The 18,703-nt window shown below is 39.9% G+C and overlaps 1 protein-coding gene across 1 annotated transcript; it reads right to left on the bottom strand.

The window, feature by feature from the left end:
* Window positions 1-2,390: 2,390 nt before the first annotated feature.
* LOC124257246 (SCO-spondin-like) lies at window positions 2,391-7,215 on the bottom strand. Its single transcript, XM_046691258.1, has 5 exons — window positions 7,082-7,215; window positions 5,973-6,077; window positions 4,413-4,444; window positions 3,533-3,724; window positions 2,391-3,016 (listed from the first exon to the last, which is right to left on the bottom strand). The coding sequence occupies exons 1-5, from the start codon at window positions 7,198-7,200 to the stop codon at window positions 2,685-2,687; spliced, it is 780 nt and encodes a 259-aa protein (XP_046547214.1). The 5' UTR covers window positions 7,201-7,215; the 3' UTR covers window positions 2,391-2,684.
* Window positions 7,216-18,703: the final 11,488 nt, after the last annotated feature.

Here is an 18,703-nt window from a genome sequence, read left to right as displayed (position 1 = left end):
AGATAGAGTCTCAATCTACACAATTACGACAAAACCAAGTGTCAACCAATTCAGCAAGCCTGACCACCCGATCCAGTTAGTCGCCTCTTATGATTGGAATAACATAACGTATAATTTTAATCTGAAGGGTATTATGTTTAAATGAGATATTCTTTTGGTGTTTGGATATGCAGAACGCAATAACTGACAGTTGGGATACAGGGAACATGTTCCTTCATATCGTATTTTCAGCTAAATATCTACCCACTCTGGGAAGAACAATACATATCATTACGTCATCCATTTAGAACGAGGAAAACAAAGACAACAATTAAGACTATCGTCATAATAACAGCCAATCACATCATACATGATATTGGTATAAGATGTGTTTACAAATGTCGTCAATGTACAATGTTTTTTAGGATTGGCATCTCCCAACCGGTCCGGCCAACAAAGACGTGATCGTTATGGTGTTATACATACTCTCGCTCCTGCCAGTTTCCTAACCCGTTCACTGGTAGTTTATAATTCACAGAGGTATTGTGTCTGAAACGCACCAAGACTTCATAGGTAAGCTATTCGTTCGTGCCATAAGAAAATATGCTTCTCGATTATACGTTTCTTGCTTAATTTGTTGGTGTCAACAGATATACCCAATCGCCTTTTCATACAGGAAGGTACGCGTTAGCAACATGAACTTTGTGAAACAACCAGCTGTGTGATCCTTTGATACAGTACTGACTATACATAATAAACAATCAGCACAAATAGCTGCCTGTAATATTTCAGTCTCATTTTGACTGCACTTACGCTACATGTCTACATAGCGACACCATTCGTAATGTATTACTTGGGTATATTTGTTACTTTGTCGTTTCTCTGGTGTACTCGGCCGACACTTGCTGAATTTCAAAATGTGATATATCAGTACAAAAATGATGTCCGATGCAATTACATATTCTGACTTGTACCAAAGGTATATCTTTGTTGACCAAGTTTATTTACAAATACCCCATGGATCAAGGAATTCATTTTTTTCCTGAAGTTTGCCATGTAGAATAGCGGTGTATAACATTGGAAAATCTAATGTTCAGGTGGTTCTATAAATCGGTCCGTTTAGTAATACTATTCGGAAACTGCGAATGGCGAACGACATTCCGTTTGTAGTCGATCATGCGCAGACAGGACTGAATTGTGGGTAATATCGGTTTCTGGCTCTATGGCTTCCTCGCTCTCTCAATTTCTCGTTCAATCGCTTTCTTGCTCAACGATACTGATGTCTCGTCTCACGTTATCTTCGCTTTCTCGCGGCTGAGTTTTAAGGCGAGAAAGCGATGGGCCTGATCAGCCACCGTAGGTTTTAGTTTGTGTTATATTTATATGACCATATGTGTGTGTATATGTGTGTATGTGTGTGTGCTGCTTTACACGAGAAATGACATGGACTACCCCTTCAGACAGGGGGTATGAGGAGGAGAGTGTTGGATGCCATACAGTTAGTATTGACCTTGAATCGTGTAAGACACGCAAAATGTCATTTTTAAGGTTCACATTCACAAATAAAGTCAGCTTTACCATTCCAGGGCCATACTTGTACAGACATGGTTTTGTATGAAAATCAGTGTGTTTTTCTAAATTGAGGAATTATCATCATAAAATCAACATGGATTCCAATCATGTTGGTGTTTTTTATGAGTCAAGGGATCATACGGGTCAGAAAAGCTGATATTTTTCCTTTGTGGTCACCACGAGAAGTTTTAAAGTTTGAAGTGTTGACAAGCTACTGTAGCAAAAATACAGGGGGTGCTTAATTAAGTTCTTTGTGCATATATGTAATACTTTTAGTCTGTATGTAATATTAATATGTTATAGTATCAAAGAAAATTTATTGTCTCTTTGTCTGATGGCCGGATGTGGTTTTAGTATAACAGTGTGTGTGTGTGTGTGTGCGTGCGTGTGTGTGCGTGTGTGTGTGTGTGCGTGCGTGTGTAAGTGTGTGTGCGTGTCACCCAACACACGGTTGTGCGTGCGTGTGTGTGTGTGTGTGTGTGTGTGTGTGTGTGTGTGTGTGTGTGTGTGTGTGTGTGTGTGTGTGTGTGTGTGTGTGTGTGTGTAAAAGCTATTACCCACTGATCAGAAAGCGTTATTAGCAGCCAGTAACCCAACACATGGATGCAATTGTTCCAATCAACCATAAAAGTATTTAAGATTCTACACTTACAGAGCTTGCTAAGTACAGAGGAAAACAAAATGCCAGATGCTCACCAATAGTCCCGGTATATGAACCTTTCAAACAGACATGTGTGTGTCAAGAAAGCCCTTTAAATTGTAATCACAAAGCCCACAATTCCTCTATACATATAGATTTTGTGTAATGAAATTATTTCAAATCAAGATCACCAACTGAATTCATTTTAGCATGCTTTATTATGACGTTATGACGTTGCTCGTTCACGCTCTAAAGCACTACGTCTGTGTATAACGACATACTACACAGATTCAACGTTACACGCAGTTGGCTCTATCTCTCCAGTCGCAGACCTTGGTCACCCTGTTGTAGCGGAGTCCACCTGGGCAGCCTATATATCAGTTCTCTAATAACTGTAATTATTTATTAAGTTTAGTGATTCAACTTGACAAAAAGAACAAATAAGCGTCTGAAATTTGCTTTCCATTTATTCCATTGCTCAAGATACAGAGATTTACTGGGACTCGCAGTTAGCATTTGATGGCCAGTCGCAGGTCTTGGTCACCCTGTTGTAGTGGAGTCCACCTGGGCAGGGCATCTCATTCATCTGGCCGTGAACGCAAGACAAGAACTTGCCGCACTCTGTGGGATGGGCCGCCATCTGGCCGTGGAAGCAATCTCCGTGTTGTGCATTAGCGTGAACGCAGGTGTGGCGTTCGACGTTGAAGACGGTTCCGTCTGTGCAGTTCTTCAGGAAAGCCTTCTTGTGGCCGGGATCGCACTGGTAGTAGTTGTGAGGAACAGTTGGGTGGGCGTGGTATTTGACAGAGTCAGTTGGGCATCGACCTGTTAGGATAAGGTGATTTTATTCTCCAGGACACAATATTTCCCCAGACATATAATCATAATAATCATATAATCACAACATAATCTATTCCCGGACACAATTTAGCTGAATGGCTAAAGACCAACTAAAGATGACATGTTTGCAAAAAGAGGTTTTGTCATAAAGATATGTGAGTAGAATAATTTTGATAAAAATGGATATGTTGGACACGAACACAAAGCACGTAAAGCAGTTTTGTTTTAAGCAAAAGAATCTTGCTCGGCTTTCTTAGAGCTGAAATATATTGACCGAAAAGACTACTGCAATAACCAAATTTAGGCTCGCAAGTCGAAATTGAACCAAGAAAACAGTCCATTATCAGGACGACAAAAAGGACACAGTTTACTACTTCAGATTCAACTCAACTTTGGTTTATTGAGTATTACCATTAGATAGATTGGGAGCAGCTACCTGCCCTGATGTGGTCAGTGACATTCTGCGTGTATTTAGATTTCAAAGGTTGAGCATTGACTTACTTCCACAGGCGTCAGTGTTGCAGGGCATGACCATCTCATGAGTGTCTCCACCAACACAGGCGTTGCCGCCGTTCCTGGGAGCTGGGTTGGTGCATGATCGTGTCTTGAAGGCCATGCCAGTGCTGCCACCGCACATCACTGGGCACTCCTCGTACAGCTCATAGTCGGACCAGTTGCTCCAGCCACCGTGAGCTGCATAAATACTCACATTAAAAGTATTTACAGAAAAGGTACAAAGGGAATGTATTTCTGAAATTTACACACATTATGATAACAGCATATGTCTTAGTCTTAGATGGGGTCTCAACTCTGTGTTGTTTAATTTCATCAAAAGTATATTTTCTACATTGCAGTCAGACAGAGATGTTCCGACCTTCAGTCTGTGGAATTTACGGTTGTTTCGAGGCATTCCATATCTAATCATCGAACCACAGATTAATCGAAGTATTCACATAGATCCCTTCTACAGTGAAGGTGTGTGGCCCCGTGCATAGAGCTCAGGTCTTAAATCAGTTGCAGTTGGGTAACCTTGGGCGCGGAGGGTTCTTGGATGGGTGGCCGTGTTTGGCAGCTTGACTCCTGAGAATTTCTGTTACGTAAGTCCTGTCCCACAACGAATCACATGTGGTACATGTGGTGTCACCTTAGGCAAGTGAGTTTGTTCAATATTGCCTCTGTTCACCCAGCCGAAAAAGGGTACCCGATGGGATAAGTCATGTGACTAAAACCTTCTTGCGCCTAACAGGCAGCTACGGTTATCCGGGGTAATATTGTGTTTGGAAGTGGGCGCTTCAAGTGTTTGGAAAGAGACGCTTCATAAATGAATATCATTGCTATTATTGTTACTTCAAAAATGTAAAACAATTCAGTGTGTACTTACTACAAGTCTCGTAGCAAGTTCCTGTGTATGATCTGAAGTGGAGAATTCATTGTGAAAAACATGATGCGTTAAAATAACTACAAATTTATACTTCGAAAAATACTTGATTCGATGGACAAATGAGTGAGTGAGTGAGTATGATGGAGAAATGAGTGAGTTTTGATTTTTTTTTTTCAAAACAAGTCCAATTCCGAGAAATAATGAAACAGAAAGGTTCAGCGTAGCTGTGAAATAAACTTTTGATTATATCGTTATGTAATGAACTATAACGAATCAACGAATGCGACGACGTCGGACTAAGGGCATATATTTGAAGAAGGTAGGGCATTCTATCCAGTTAGGACGTGTTTTATCAATGTCCCACCCCAGCTAACACACAACGTTGTCACAACGTTAGTATTACGTCATTTTATAACCTTATGTCACAACGTAATGACAACGTTGCAAATTTACGTTGAGAAAACGTTATACTTTAGGCTCCTCACAACGTTATAACATTGTTTCTTATACGTTAGTGTCACGATAGAGTTTTCTGTACTGTTTTTCACTTTGTGATTCTTTCTTCACTATTCAGCTACAGCTTCAGAAAACACACGACCAAAACAACGAATAAACTTTGAAGTGAATTTCTGCTTTGTTTCTTATGTACTGTTCACTACTGGGAACTATTCAACTATTAACGTTAAATAGAACGTTAAGACACCGTAAAATACTTTAGTATAAAATACCTTTTCCTTGTAGTACCATCATAAGGGATAAATATTTCAATGTTAAAACTGTTAACGATCTTTTTAATTCTGTTCATCTTCATTTAATTCTTGCTTTTTTAAAACAAATTGATTTAATTTTGATCAACATGCTGTAGATAGATGTGGATGGGTGTAGAATGAGCCAGATTGTTAGTGGCTGTATCCAAATGCAGGTAGCGTAAAAATTGTGAAGGGTACGTAAAGAAAAACTTTCAAAGTAAAATTTTCACAACAGCTGAAGGGATGGTGTAAATCCAGCTAGGGTCCATGCAGGTAGCAAAAGTAATGTAAGTCCCCATGGTTCCTAGTATGGTGATCTACCTTCAGTTGTTAGAGATCTATAGCCCGTTTTTATATTGTATTGTCTTCGTAAATAAAATAGTTTTACATGTTCATGCTAGTTTTAGACTCCATCTGTGATACACTAGTTATTTTACAGTCCTTCGATGACTGATTATTTAGCACTTTAATTTATTGTTTATGTAAAACATTTCTCGTCACTATATGGCTGAAATATTGCCGAGGTGACGTTAAATTCTAACTCACTCACTCTCTCCTTGTAGTGACGTAAAAATGACGTATTACAACGTCAGGTCACAACGTTGTGACAACGTGAATGGGAGACCGCTGAGTAACGTTGTGACGACGTGCAATTGTTAGCTGGGACCCTACTGCTTGAAATCAGAGGTCTGCCCCTCTATAGTTTCACAGAAGAGTGCAGCTTTTGGAAACCAACAGTAAAAAACAGTTTCTGTTCTCATTTCCAATAATGTGTAGTGATGTAATGACGGGTTCTAAAGCTCTGTCTCACCTGTAGCTGCTGCAGTAGTAGTATCTACTGTAGCCGGATCCCCATCTGTAGTAGTAGTAGTACCTACAGTTGGACCGCTTGTATTTCCTGCAGCTCTTTGGGCAACTGAAAATATACAATGAAGCATAAACCATATTATCTTTTAAGTATCCTTTTTTCCTTTCCCCTTTTATTAATAATACGATTATCTCAAAATGCTAAATGATTTGTAAATGTGTAAGGGGACTCCTAAAAAATTAAGTGTTTTATATTTCAAACATTGCTGCTTCACAACCCATGCAGCGCTGCTGTTGAGGGTTCGATTAGACCAGGCGGTGGGGTAGCCTGGTGGTTAAAGCGTTCGCTCGTCTTGCCGAAGACCCGAGTTCGATTCCGCACATGGGTACAATGTGTGAAGCCCATTTCTGGTGTCCCCGCCGTGATATTGCTGGAATATTGCTAAAAGCGGCGAAAAACTATACTCACTCATTTTGTCATACAGTTATGCATACAGAATGCCTATCAGAAAGTGGTCAAATGTAACGCATGGTATATTTGGGATTACGCTTCCTCAGTAAAGTGCAGATTCTAGAACTTTTGTCGGGTTGAGTCCCGGTCCGGGATTCGAACCCACATCCTCAGAGTCAGGCCCCTAATCACCAGCACACAATGTCAGCCATCTAACCCACTCCTCAAAATGGAAATCGGACAACGGGTAGTCTAGATCAAGGTATTGTCCGGTCGGGGGAGCCGTGCCAATTTACACTTGTCAGAGTGTACAGTATGTCCGTGATCGGTTACCCGACGCCCATGTTTGTGAAGTGGGTCAGATTTTAGATGTTTCTATTGGAATTTCCTCAAGCGATATATCCTTTGACTGGCAACAAGAGCTGGTCCAATCTGCTCATAAGTAATAAGTTTCACTTGAAACTGTGATTAGCAAAGGTTGAGTTTGGGTGTACATATCTTTTTGCAACACCAGGAGGACACCAGAAATGGGCTTCATGCAATGTACCAATGTGGGAAATCGAACCCAGGTCTTTGGCGTGACGAATGAACGCTTTAGCCACTAGGCTACTCCACAGCTTCTGATACACAAGAAATAAACATAAACAACAGCAGCAACTTACCTAGCTCCGTATGCCTCCTGGAGGACAACAGCCAACAGGACTGCAAAGACAATGGCGTACTTCATGTTGCTGAGGTTCATCAACAGAGACAACTGACAAACCTGATTCCAACCCTTCATTTATACAGCTCGCTAAGTATGTTTTTTTCACCTTTGTACATGTTTAGTATTGCATATTTATTTAAGGAGACTCATGAATATAGTGCAGAGATCATTTTTTGTGACAAAACAAAGGTGCCACAACCAGGTGATGTCTCGGTATTTCGTCAACACACACTTTCGGTACGATGCCAAACCCATGTATCACGTTACTTTTGCAAAATCGTTGAATATGCATATGCGGTTGTGATTCGAGGGGTGAAATTCAAACAAACAGGTACGAGTTTTTCAAACCCGTCAAGATATGTTTACAGAACGTATTCTATTCCTTTGGCTTTACACTTCTTGTGTATAATTCTTTTATTGTTCACTTCGTTGAATATTATTGTTTTAGTATTGTACGGATTTAGTCCAACCAATGCAATTTGTTGTGTAAATTGTTAGTTAGTCTGTCATACAGACCCTGAAGCAAATATATCCAAGAAATCCCACGAAGTCTAGATTTCCACAGCTGAAGAAATTCTCAGGGCTCCTTTTCATTATTATTTTTTTTCACTATGAGCTAATTTTTCTGTAATATATGTTCTTGTCAGAGACTGGTTGTTATTTTTTTCATTATATTTCATGATTATAATTTTGGAACTGTTCTTTCTGTAACTGACTTTTATCAATATTATATTTCATGATTATAACTTAGGAACTGTTCTTTCTGTAAAATATGTTCATTTCAGGGAGTAGATGTTAGTCTAATTGTGGGTATACAAGAAACAAATGATCATTTCGTGGTGTATTCATACACTCTTCCTGGATGTATCACAGTAACTAGATGTATTACAGTAACTGGATGTATTACAGTAACTGGATGTATGACAGTAGCTGGATGTATTACAGTAACTGGATGTATTACAGTAACTGGATGTATCACAGTAACTGGATGTATAACTGGATGTATTACAGTAACTGGATGTATCACAGTAACTGGATGTATCACAGTAACTGGATGTATTACAGTAACTGGATGTATCACAGTAACTGGATGTATCACAGTAACTGGATGTATCACAGTAACTGGATGTATCACAGTAACTGGATGTATCACAGTAACTGGATGTATCACAGTAACTGGATGTATCACAGTAACTGGATGTATCACAGTAACTGGATGTATCACAGTAACTGGATAACTATCACAGTAACTGGATGTATCACAGTAACTGGATGTATCACAGTAACTGTATTACAGATGTATTACAGTAAGTAATTGGATGTATTACAGTAACTGGATGTATCACAGTAACTGGATGTATCACAGTAACTGGATGTATCACAGTAACTGGATGTATCACAGTAACTGGATGTATCACAGTAACTGGATGTATCACAGTAACTGGATGTATCACAGTAACTGGATGTATTACAGTAACTGGATGTATCACACAGTAACTGGATGTATCACAGTAACTGGATGTATTACAGTAACTGGATGTATCACAGTATATCACAGTAACTGGATGTATTCACAGTAACTGGATGTATCACAGTATGTATGGATGTATCACAGTAACTGGATGTATCACAGTAACTGGATGTATCACAGTAACTGGATGTATCACAGTAACTGGATGTATCACAGTAACTGGATGTATTACAGTAACTGGATGTATCACAGTAACTGGATGTATCACAGTAACTGGATGTATCACAGTAACTGGATGTATACAGTAACTGGATGTATCACAGTAACTGGATGTATCACAGTAACTGGATGTATCACAGTAACTAAATGACTCAGTAACTAGATGTATTACAGTAACTGGATGTATCACAGTAACTGGATGTATTACATGTAACACAGATGATGTATACAGTAACTGGATGTATAACACAGTAACTGGATGTATCACAGTAACTGGATGTATTACAGTAACTGATGATGTATTACAGTAACTGGATGTATCACAGTAACTGGATGTATTACAGTAACTGGATGTATTACAGTAACTGATGTATCACAGTAACTGGATGTATCACAGTAACTGGATGTACAGTAACTGGATGTATCACAGTAACTGGATGTATTACAGTAACTGGATGTATCACAGTAACTAACTGGATGTATGGATGTACAGTAACTGGATGTATCACAGTAACTGGATGTATCACAGTAACTGGATGTACAGTACAGTAACTGGATGTATCACAGTAACTGGATGTATTACAGTAACTGGATGTATTACAGTAACTGGATGTATCACAGTAACTGGATGTATCACAGTAACTGGATGTATGTACAGTAACTGGATGTATCACAGTAACTGGATGTATTACAGTAACTGGATGTATCACAGTAACTGGATGTATCACAGTAACTGGATGATGTGGATGTATCACAGTAACTGGATGTATCACAGTAACTGGATGTATCACAGTACAGTAACTGATGATGTATGTACAGTAACTGGATGTAACACAGTAACTGGATGTATCACAGTAACTGGATGTATTACAGTAACTGGATGTATTACAGTAACTGGATGTATTACAGTAACTGGATGTATCACAGTAACTGGATGTATTACAGTAACTGGATGTATCACAGTAACTGGATGTATCACAGTAACTGGATGTATTACAGTAACTGGATGTATCACAGTAACTGGATGTATCACAGTAACTGGATGTATCACAGTAACTGGATGTATCACAGTAACTGGATGTATTACAGTAACTGGATGTATCACAGTAACTGGATGTATCACAGTAACTGGATGTATCACAGTAACTGGATGTATCACAGTAACTGATGTATGTATCACTGGAGTAACTGGATGTATCACAGTAACTGGATGTATCACAGTAACTGGATGTATTACAGTAACTGGATACAGTAATCACAGTAACTGGATGTATTACATAGAACAGTAACTGGATGATGTATGTACAGTAACTGGATGTATCACAGTAACTGGATGTATCACAGTAACTGGATGTATCACAGTAACTGGATGTATCACAGTAACTGGATGTATTACAGTAACTGGATGTATCACAGTAACTGGATGTATCACAGTAACTGGATGTATCACAGTAACTGGATGTATCACAGTAACTAAATGAGACAGTAACTAGATGTATTACAGTAACTGGATGTATTACAGTAACTGGATGTATTACAGTAACTGATGTATTACAGTAACTGGATGTATTACAGTAACTGGATGTATCACAGTAACTGGATGTATCACAGTAACTGGATGTATCACAGTAACTAGATGTATTACAGTAACTGGATGTATCACAGTAACTGGATGTATCACAGTAACTGGATGTATCACAGTAACTGGATGTATCACAGTAACTGGATGTATCACAGTAACTGGATGTATCACAGTAACTGGATGTATCACAGTAACTGGATGTATCACAGTAACTGGATGTATCACAGTAACTGGATGTATTACAGTAACTGGATGTATTACAGTAACTGGATGTATTACAGTAACTGGATGTATTACAGTAACTGGATGTATCACAGTAACTGGATGTATCACAGTAACTGGATGTATTACAGTAACTGGAGTAACTGGATGTATTACAGTAACTGGATGTATTACAGTAACTGGATGTATTACAGTAACTGGATGTATTACAGTAACTGGATGTATCACAGTAACTGGATGTATTACAGTAACTGGATGTATCACAGTAACTGGATGTATCACAGTAACTGGATGTATCACAGTAACTGGATGTATCACAGTAACTGGATGTATCACAGTAACTGGATGTATCACAGTAACTGGATGTATCACAGTAACTGGATGTATCACAGTAACTGGATGTATCACAGTAACTGGATGTATCACAGTAACTGGATGTATCACAGTAACTGGATGTATCACAGTAACTGGATGTATCACAGTAACTGGATGTATTACAGTAACTGGATGTATCACAGTAACTGGATGTATTACAGTAACTGGATGTATTACAGTAACTGGATGTATTACAGTAACTGGATGTATTACAGTAACTGGATAACTGGATGTTACAGTAACTGGATGTATCACAGTAACTACAGTAACTGGATGTACTGTAACTGGATGTATCACAGTAACTGGATGTATCACAGTAACTGGATGTATCACAGTAACTGGATGTATCACAGTAACTGGATGTATCACAGTAACTGGATGTATCACAGTAACTGGATGTATACAGTAACTGGATGTATCACAGTAACTGGATGTATTACAGTAACTGGATACAGTAACTGGATGTATTACAGTAACTGTATTACAGTAACTGGATGTATCACAGTAACTGGATGTATCACAGTAACTGGATGTATCACAGTAACTGGATGTATCACAGTAACTGGATGTACAGTAACTGGATGTATCACAGTAACTGTATCACAGGATGTATCACTGGATGTACAGTAACTGGATGTATTACAGTAACTCACAGTAACTGGATGTATTACAGTAACTGGATGTATACACAGTATCACAGCAACTGGATGTATCACAGTAACTGGATATCACAGTAACAGTAACTGGATGTATTACAGTAACTGGATGTATTACAGTAACTGGATGTATATAACTGGATGTATCACAGTAACTGGATGTATCACAGTAACTAGATGGATACAGTATATCACAGTAACTGGATGTATCACAGTAACTGGATGTATCACAGTAACTGGATGTATTACAGTAACTAGATGTATCACAGTAACTGGATGTATTACAGATGTAACAGTGGATGTATCACAGTAACTGATGATAACTGGATGTATCACAGTAACTGGATGTATTAGACAGTAACTGGATGTATCACAGTAACTGGATGTATCACAGTAACTGGATGTATTACAGTAACTAGATAATCACTGTAATGTATCACAGTAACTGGATGTATCACAGTAACAGATGTATTACAGTAACTGGATGTATTACAGTAACTGGATGTATCACAGTAACTGGATGTATCACAGTAACTGGATGTACATAACTGGATGTACAGTAACTGGATGTATCACAGTAACTAGATGTATTACAGTAACTGGATGTATCACAGTAACTGGATGTATCACAGTAACTAGATGTATCACAGTAACTGGATGTATCACAGTAACTGGATGTATCACAGTAACTGGATGTATCACAGTAACTAGATGTATCACAGTAACTGGATGACTCAGTAACTAGATGTATCACAGTAACTGGATGTATTACAGTAACTGGATGTATCACAGTAACTGGATGTATCACAGTAACTGGATGTATCACAGTAACTGGATGTATCACAGTAACTGGATGTATCACAGTACAGTAACTGGATGTATCACAGTAACTGGATGTATCACAGTAACTGGATGTATTACAGTAACTGGATGTATTACAGTAACTGGATGTATCACAGTGGATGTAACAGTAACTGGATGTATCACAGTAACTGGATGTATCACAGTAACTGGATGTATCACAGTAACTAGATGTATCACAGTAACTGGATGTATCACAGTAACTGGATGTATCACAGTAACTGGATGTATTACAGTAACTGGATGTATTACAGTAACTGGATGTATTACAGTAACTGGATGTATTACAGTAACTGGATGTATTACAGTAACTGGGTGTATTACTGGATGTATTGACCAGTATAAAAATGGCTGCTTGTTTTAACTGATGCCCATGGCAATTCCGTCCTCTATTTGACAGAAACCATCGATTTATATCTGTTACTTCTGACGTCGTAACATTTGCTCGTCGAGGGAAAGATTTTGGTGACTCTATAATCCTATATAGTAAATGAAAGTTTGTCAAACACCCTTGTGTGGAGATGAGGTGTGATGAAATTGGGTTTAACGTCGTGCTTGAGAATATTTCGCTCATATGACAACGTGCATAAGTGTGTATGGGTTCGTGCGGCTGCTTGTACTAGCCCAGACTGAAGCTGGTTTTATAGTGCTAGCTCACTGAGATATCATGCCGCAGTGAAGCATGAATACCCCACTCAGACACATTATACTGACTCCGAGCCGACCAGTCCTTGTTGTACCCATTAATGCCGAGCGCCAGCCAGGGACCAACAAGTACCATATTATAACGTCTTTTGGTATGACGCGGTCGGGGATCGAACCCGCGACCTACCGCTCTCCGGGCGGACGCTCTAACCACTACACCACGGAGGCGGTCCCCTTGTGTGGAGATGGATGTGATCGAGGTAACAGCTTCGAGTTAACCGAGGTACTACAAACCACAAATGATGACCACATCAGGCATATGAAGCATTTACTTCCAGACAACCATGATTTGGACACATAACGGTTGAGTGAGTGAGTTTAGTTTTACGCCGCACTTAGCAATGTTCCAGCTATATGGCGGCGGTCTGTAAATAGTCGAGTCTGGACCAGACAATCCAGTGATCAACAGCATGAACATCGATCTAAACAGTTGGGATACGGTGACATGTGTCAACCAAGTCAGCGAGCCTGACCACCCGATCCCGTTAGTCGCATTTTACGACAAGCTTGGGTTACTGAAGATCAATTCTAACCCGGATCTTCACGGGTCCATAAAGGTTTAACACAACAGTGTAGGGTTACAAAGTAAAGTATTTATTATCCGGTGTCCAGGGGCTGACATAAAGAACCCCGCCAATGAAGTTCTGCATGTTGTCGATGCACTTCCGGTTCTGCTTTACTTTTACAATCAAAAACATTCGTGCTTTCGGTTATTGCTCAGACATGGCGGACAGAGTCACGTCAGTGCCAATACATAGATGTGACTCACTCACTCACTCACTCACTCACTTACCCTCACAACTGCGCCATCCATAGCCCCACTCCTGTGAAATGCAAATAAACGTGCAGTACGTAGTCAGGCAAATAACGCAATGTGTGTCTTAATCGATTTGCAAATACTGAGGAGCATTTCCCCTAACATCTGGACTTGATGATATAAGTGCGCACACTCTACTCCCCCACCAACCTATATATCCGTTGTATTTAGCGTGCCTTTAGCGTGAGCCTTTATTCATCAAACACAAACAGGAGATAACCACTTTATGACATTATATCAATATTTTATGAGGTCGAATAAGCTGTACTGAATTCTCAAAATAAATTGGGGTGGTGGTGCATCCTAGTGGTTAAAGCGGTCGCTCGCCACGCCGAAATCCCGCGTTCGAATCCCCACATCTGTACATTGTGTGAAGCCCATTTCTGGTGTCCCCCGCCGTGATATTGCTGGAATATTGCTAAAAGTGGCGTAAAACCATACTCACTCACTCATTTACTCATTTCTAGTGTTCCCCGCCGTGATACTGCTGAGGTCGAGCATTGTCATGCTGGAAAGATCCACACCATGACACTTCCACCACCAGATCTATCGACCCGCTGTACACACCTATCGGCGTAGTGTTCGTTCCGACGTCTATGTACACGTGAACGTCCATCAGCACGTCTGAGAAGAAACCGAGACTCATCTGAGAACCAAATTGTCCTCCATTTGCCCGCGGCCATCTCACTCGTTGTCTGCGCCATTGTAGACGCTCAGCACGGTGACGTTGTGTCAAGACGTTACGTCGAACTGGTTTTCTGGCAATACGTCCGGCTTCCCGTAGCCAATTGCGCACTGTCTGGTCAGAGATTCGGCGCAGTCCAGCAATTTGGGTTGTTGTGGATGTTGCGGTCGTGGTGCGCGAACGAAGATGTCTCAACCGGATGTAGCAATCCTGGACGGCGGTAATAACTCTTGGTCAACCTGATCTGGCCATGTGTCTGTCATTAACATTCTCAGTATTGTTGTATCGGGTCCATAGGTTTGAGATGGTCTGTCTGGACATGCCGAAGTACCTTGCCACCTCATGCTGCGATGCCCCTCCTTGTAAACGGCCGATGGCGTTGTGTCGTTGAGCGTCTGTCAGTTTGGGCATTCTTTTGTCGTCGATAGGGGCTTAAATTAATGCATGTGGAGTACCGTTGATGTGGCTTTTTAAAGCCTACAGTCATAGGCTTCAGCACGGAGTGATACACAATTTCATGATGCACGTGCATTTCATGTAGGGTGCCTTTTAGCGATTCACTACAAACGTGAGTGTAACGTTACGTTTTTGTTCAACGTTTCTTGTTGTAAACGTTTTATTGTTCCTCCACATTTTGGGATTCAGCATGGATTGGTTTTTGTCAAATATTTTCCTAAAATTCACATTGTCAAGTTTCTATTTTTGAAGAGTATATATTAGTCCGAAGGTCAGTGATCTGTCAGTCGGACAGTGCCAACAGTATGTACAGTTCCACATGAAACCTGTCTCTTCAACAGTGGTGCAGCTACATACAGGCAAACTACATGCACATCCTGTCTTTATTTGTCATTCGCGGCAACACATCATCACAAGCTAGAGTAACTGTCCTTTATCAAAGGGAAGCCACTCTTGCTCCAGTCTATGAGACACGTTTGGCATTTCATCAGATCGTCATAACGTTAGGAAAACCGGATGTACACTAATGCTACTGTTGATAATGATGACAATTATCCCATACTTTATCTATATTCCCGAGAGTTAATTCTGACTCGATCGTCGATTGACAAAGGCGCCGCCATATTTGTTTGTATACACATTAAAGTAGCACCATCGGGGGTAATTCCCACTTGTCCAGCAGGCTGAGGGGATTAAGAGTTATGGTTGGGATTATCGCGCTCCACTGATCTGGAACCTATAAAATATAGATCCCGGACAAGTGGGAAGACCCCACCATCTGACCTTCCATATTGGCATTTTTATTCCTATTTGACCTCAACTGATTCCGTTTTCATCCGTTGGCTTTTTCCTGTCGGGAAACCAACCACTTATTTATCCTATGTATATTATTCATAGGTTTTGAATTCGTAAAATCATATGTGCACTAGGGAAAATATCCCCCAAGCTCCCCAATGTATTCATATGTAGGTCCGAATCTTATTGTGACGTACGGTCGGAAATGCGTCATCGTACATATGACATCAATACTGATGATGAAGCTGGAGTCTGTTGATGTCATGTTGACGTCATTCGACAATTGTTTTGGCTGATACAGCACACATTATTAGTGCATGTTTCTTTAAAAGGGTCTCAAAAAGATAACGAACATATAGATGTTACATTTACGTGTGTATCATACTGTGAAGATCCGGGTTAGAATATTGATCTTCAGTAACCCATGCTTGTCGCAAGAGAAGACTAACGGGATCGAGTGGTCAGGCTGGCTGACTTGGTTGACACATGTCATCGTATGTCAATCACGTAGATCGATGCTCAAGCTGTTGATCACTGGATTATCTGGTCCAGATTCGACATTTACAGACCACTGCGACAAGCACGGGTTGCTGAAGACCAATTCTAACCCGGATCTTCCCGGTCTTCTGATACCTATCAATGAAATGTCTTCAACATAACACACTTTGTGAATTAGATTTGTTTCTTCAACAGAATCATACCTGATAACAGTCCCTTTTAATCTGACATAATCCCCGTCATGTCCACGAACACGTGAACACTGTTTGGGGTCGTCCCTGGTACTTAACGGCGGGCAGGAGATACGGTTTAATACCGCGAGTAAACATTGTGACATGTTTGGTCTTCATACTAGGTTTGTTTGCGACAGGGAACATCCTGGTCTCGGTATATCAAATGACTTCCTTGGAATTGCATGACTGAAATGGATACAATCTACAACACGAATCACTGTAAGCGGTGAAAATAGACTTAAAAAGGACAGAAGCAAGATGTTTCTATCAATGTACTTAAATTATAATTATATATGTATACTATATATATATATCTATGTTCTATGCATATTTTATATTATCTATGTATATCTAATATATGTTTTAAGCATGTTCACCTCGCATTTAACGATGTTTGAAGTGTTGTATGTCAAAGCATTCTCTTGCTTGTCGTAAGAGATGACTGCATTCGCCAGAGACGACTGGATTCGTAAGAGACGAACGCAGTCGTAAGAAATGTTTGCACTCGAAAGAGACGATTGCATTCGTAAGAGATTACTGCATTCGTAAGAGATGATTGCATTCGTAAGTGATGTTTGCACTCGAAAGAGATGATTGCATTCGTAAGGAGTGACTGCATTCGTAAGTGATGAATGCATTATTAAGAGATGACTGAATGCATAAGAGATGATTGATTCGTAAGAGATGACTGCATTCTTAGGAGATGACTCCATGGATTGGGTTGTCGGGCGATGCCTTGCTGGACTGCCTGTGAATGACCACGGACGTTGCTTATGACATCATCCTCTTTCTATTTCACCAAGACTCGCCGTAGGTAGAATACGGTACTTTTTTAATTTATGCAACAAAGAAAGCTAACGTGCGTGACGTATGTGTTGCACAGCTTGAAACATTTGTGGTGGTGTGTGGTGGTGTGTGGGTGTGTGTGGACCTGTGCATAGAGCTGAGGTCACAAATCAGTTGAAGTTAAGCAGCGTTGGCAGCGGACAATCTTAGTATGAGTGACCGTGTTTGGCAGCTTGACTCCTGAGAGACTTCAATCCTGCCCCACAACGAATACATGTTGTCTCACCTTAGACAAGTGAGTTTGTTCAAAATTGCCTCTGTTCACCCAGCAGAAAATGGGTACCCGATGGGATAAGTCATGTCGTTATTAACCTTCTAGCCTTCACAGGGGTAATAATAATCAGATTGCTTGTGCGCTTTGAGCATGCTTAGGCATGGATATGTGCGCGGTACAAATACATGTATGCTATAATTATTATTATTTCAGATTAATTACCGCCAGCCAGCTTGATACCAGAAGTAGTAACAACATTTTTGCTGTTGTTATCATTCGTACTGAGAGGCAGGAGCCGTATATTTTAAAAAGCAGCGGCAAATTGTAATAACAAGTTCGATAAATTGTAATAAAAACTGCGGCAAATTGTAATTACTTAAACTGCGGTAAATTGTGATAACCACTGCGGTGAATTATTATAAAATATATTTCATTGCCTATTATGCAAAGAAACATTCATGATGTTTAAATGTGAGACTAAGTTTTATATAAATAAAAACCCGGACTTGAAAACATTGAATTAACATAGATTACTCTACGAAAAGACTGCAAATTTCGGGCTACTTCAATTTCATTATGGTAAATTCCGACCACCATCATAAGAAACAAAACAAAACAAAACCCGAAAAATTGAGTTCCAGTTTCTACGTTTGGAACTGAGAGGCAGGTGCGACAAATTGTAATAAGAAGTGCGGTAAATTGTAATAAACTGCGGCAAATTGTAATAACAGGTGCGGTAACTAACATCTCTCATTCCATATACTTTCCTAAGAAATTCGAAATCCAGTCTTTATTCGACTTTGTTCAATTCCAACCTCAATCATGTTAAAAGAAACAGAAATGGGATTTTCAAACTTTATTTCTATCATTCCTACTGAGAAGCTGGTGCAGTAAATTGTAATTAATATTGCGGTAAATTGAAATAAAACCTGCTGTTAATTGT

The sequence above is a fragment of the Haliotis rubra genome, unplaced genomic scaffold (genome assembly GCF_003918875.1).
Source record: "Haliotis rubra isolate DU_JTF1 unplaced genomic scaffold, ASM391887v1 Scf653, whole genome shotgun sequence".
Lineage (NCBI taxonomy): Eukaryota > Metazoa > Mollusca > Gastropoda > Lepetellida > Haliotidae > Haliotis > Haliotis rubra.
The sequence above is the reverse complement of the archived record's forward strand: the minus strand, read 5'-3'. Positions and strand labels throughout refer to the sequence as shown.

Coding starts and splice junctions, on each gene's coding strand:
- LOC124257246 (XM_046691258.1), bottom strand. CDS start 7,200: ATGAAGGGTTGGAATCAGGTTTGTCAGTTGTCTCTGTTGATGAACCTC. Junction 4,445..5,972: donor TACTACTGCAGCAGCTACAG/GTGAGACAGAGC, acceptor TCTCCACTTCAG/ATCATACACAGGAACTTGCT. Junction 3,017..3,532: donor CAACACTGACGCCTGTGGAA/GTAAGTCAATGC, acceptor TTATCCTAACAG/GTCGATGCCCAACTGACTCT.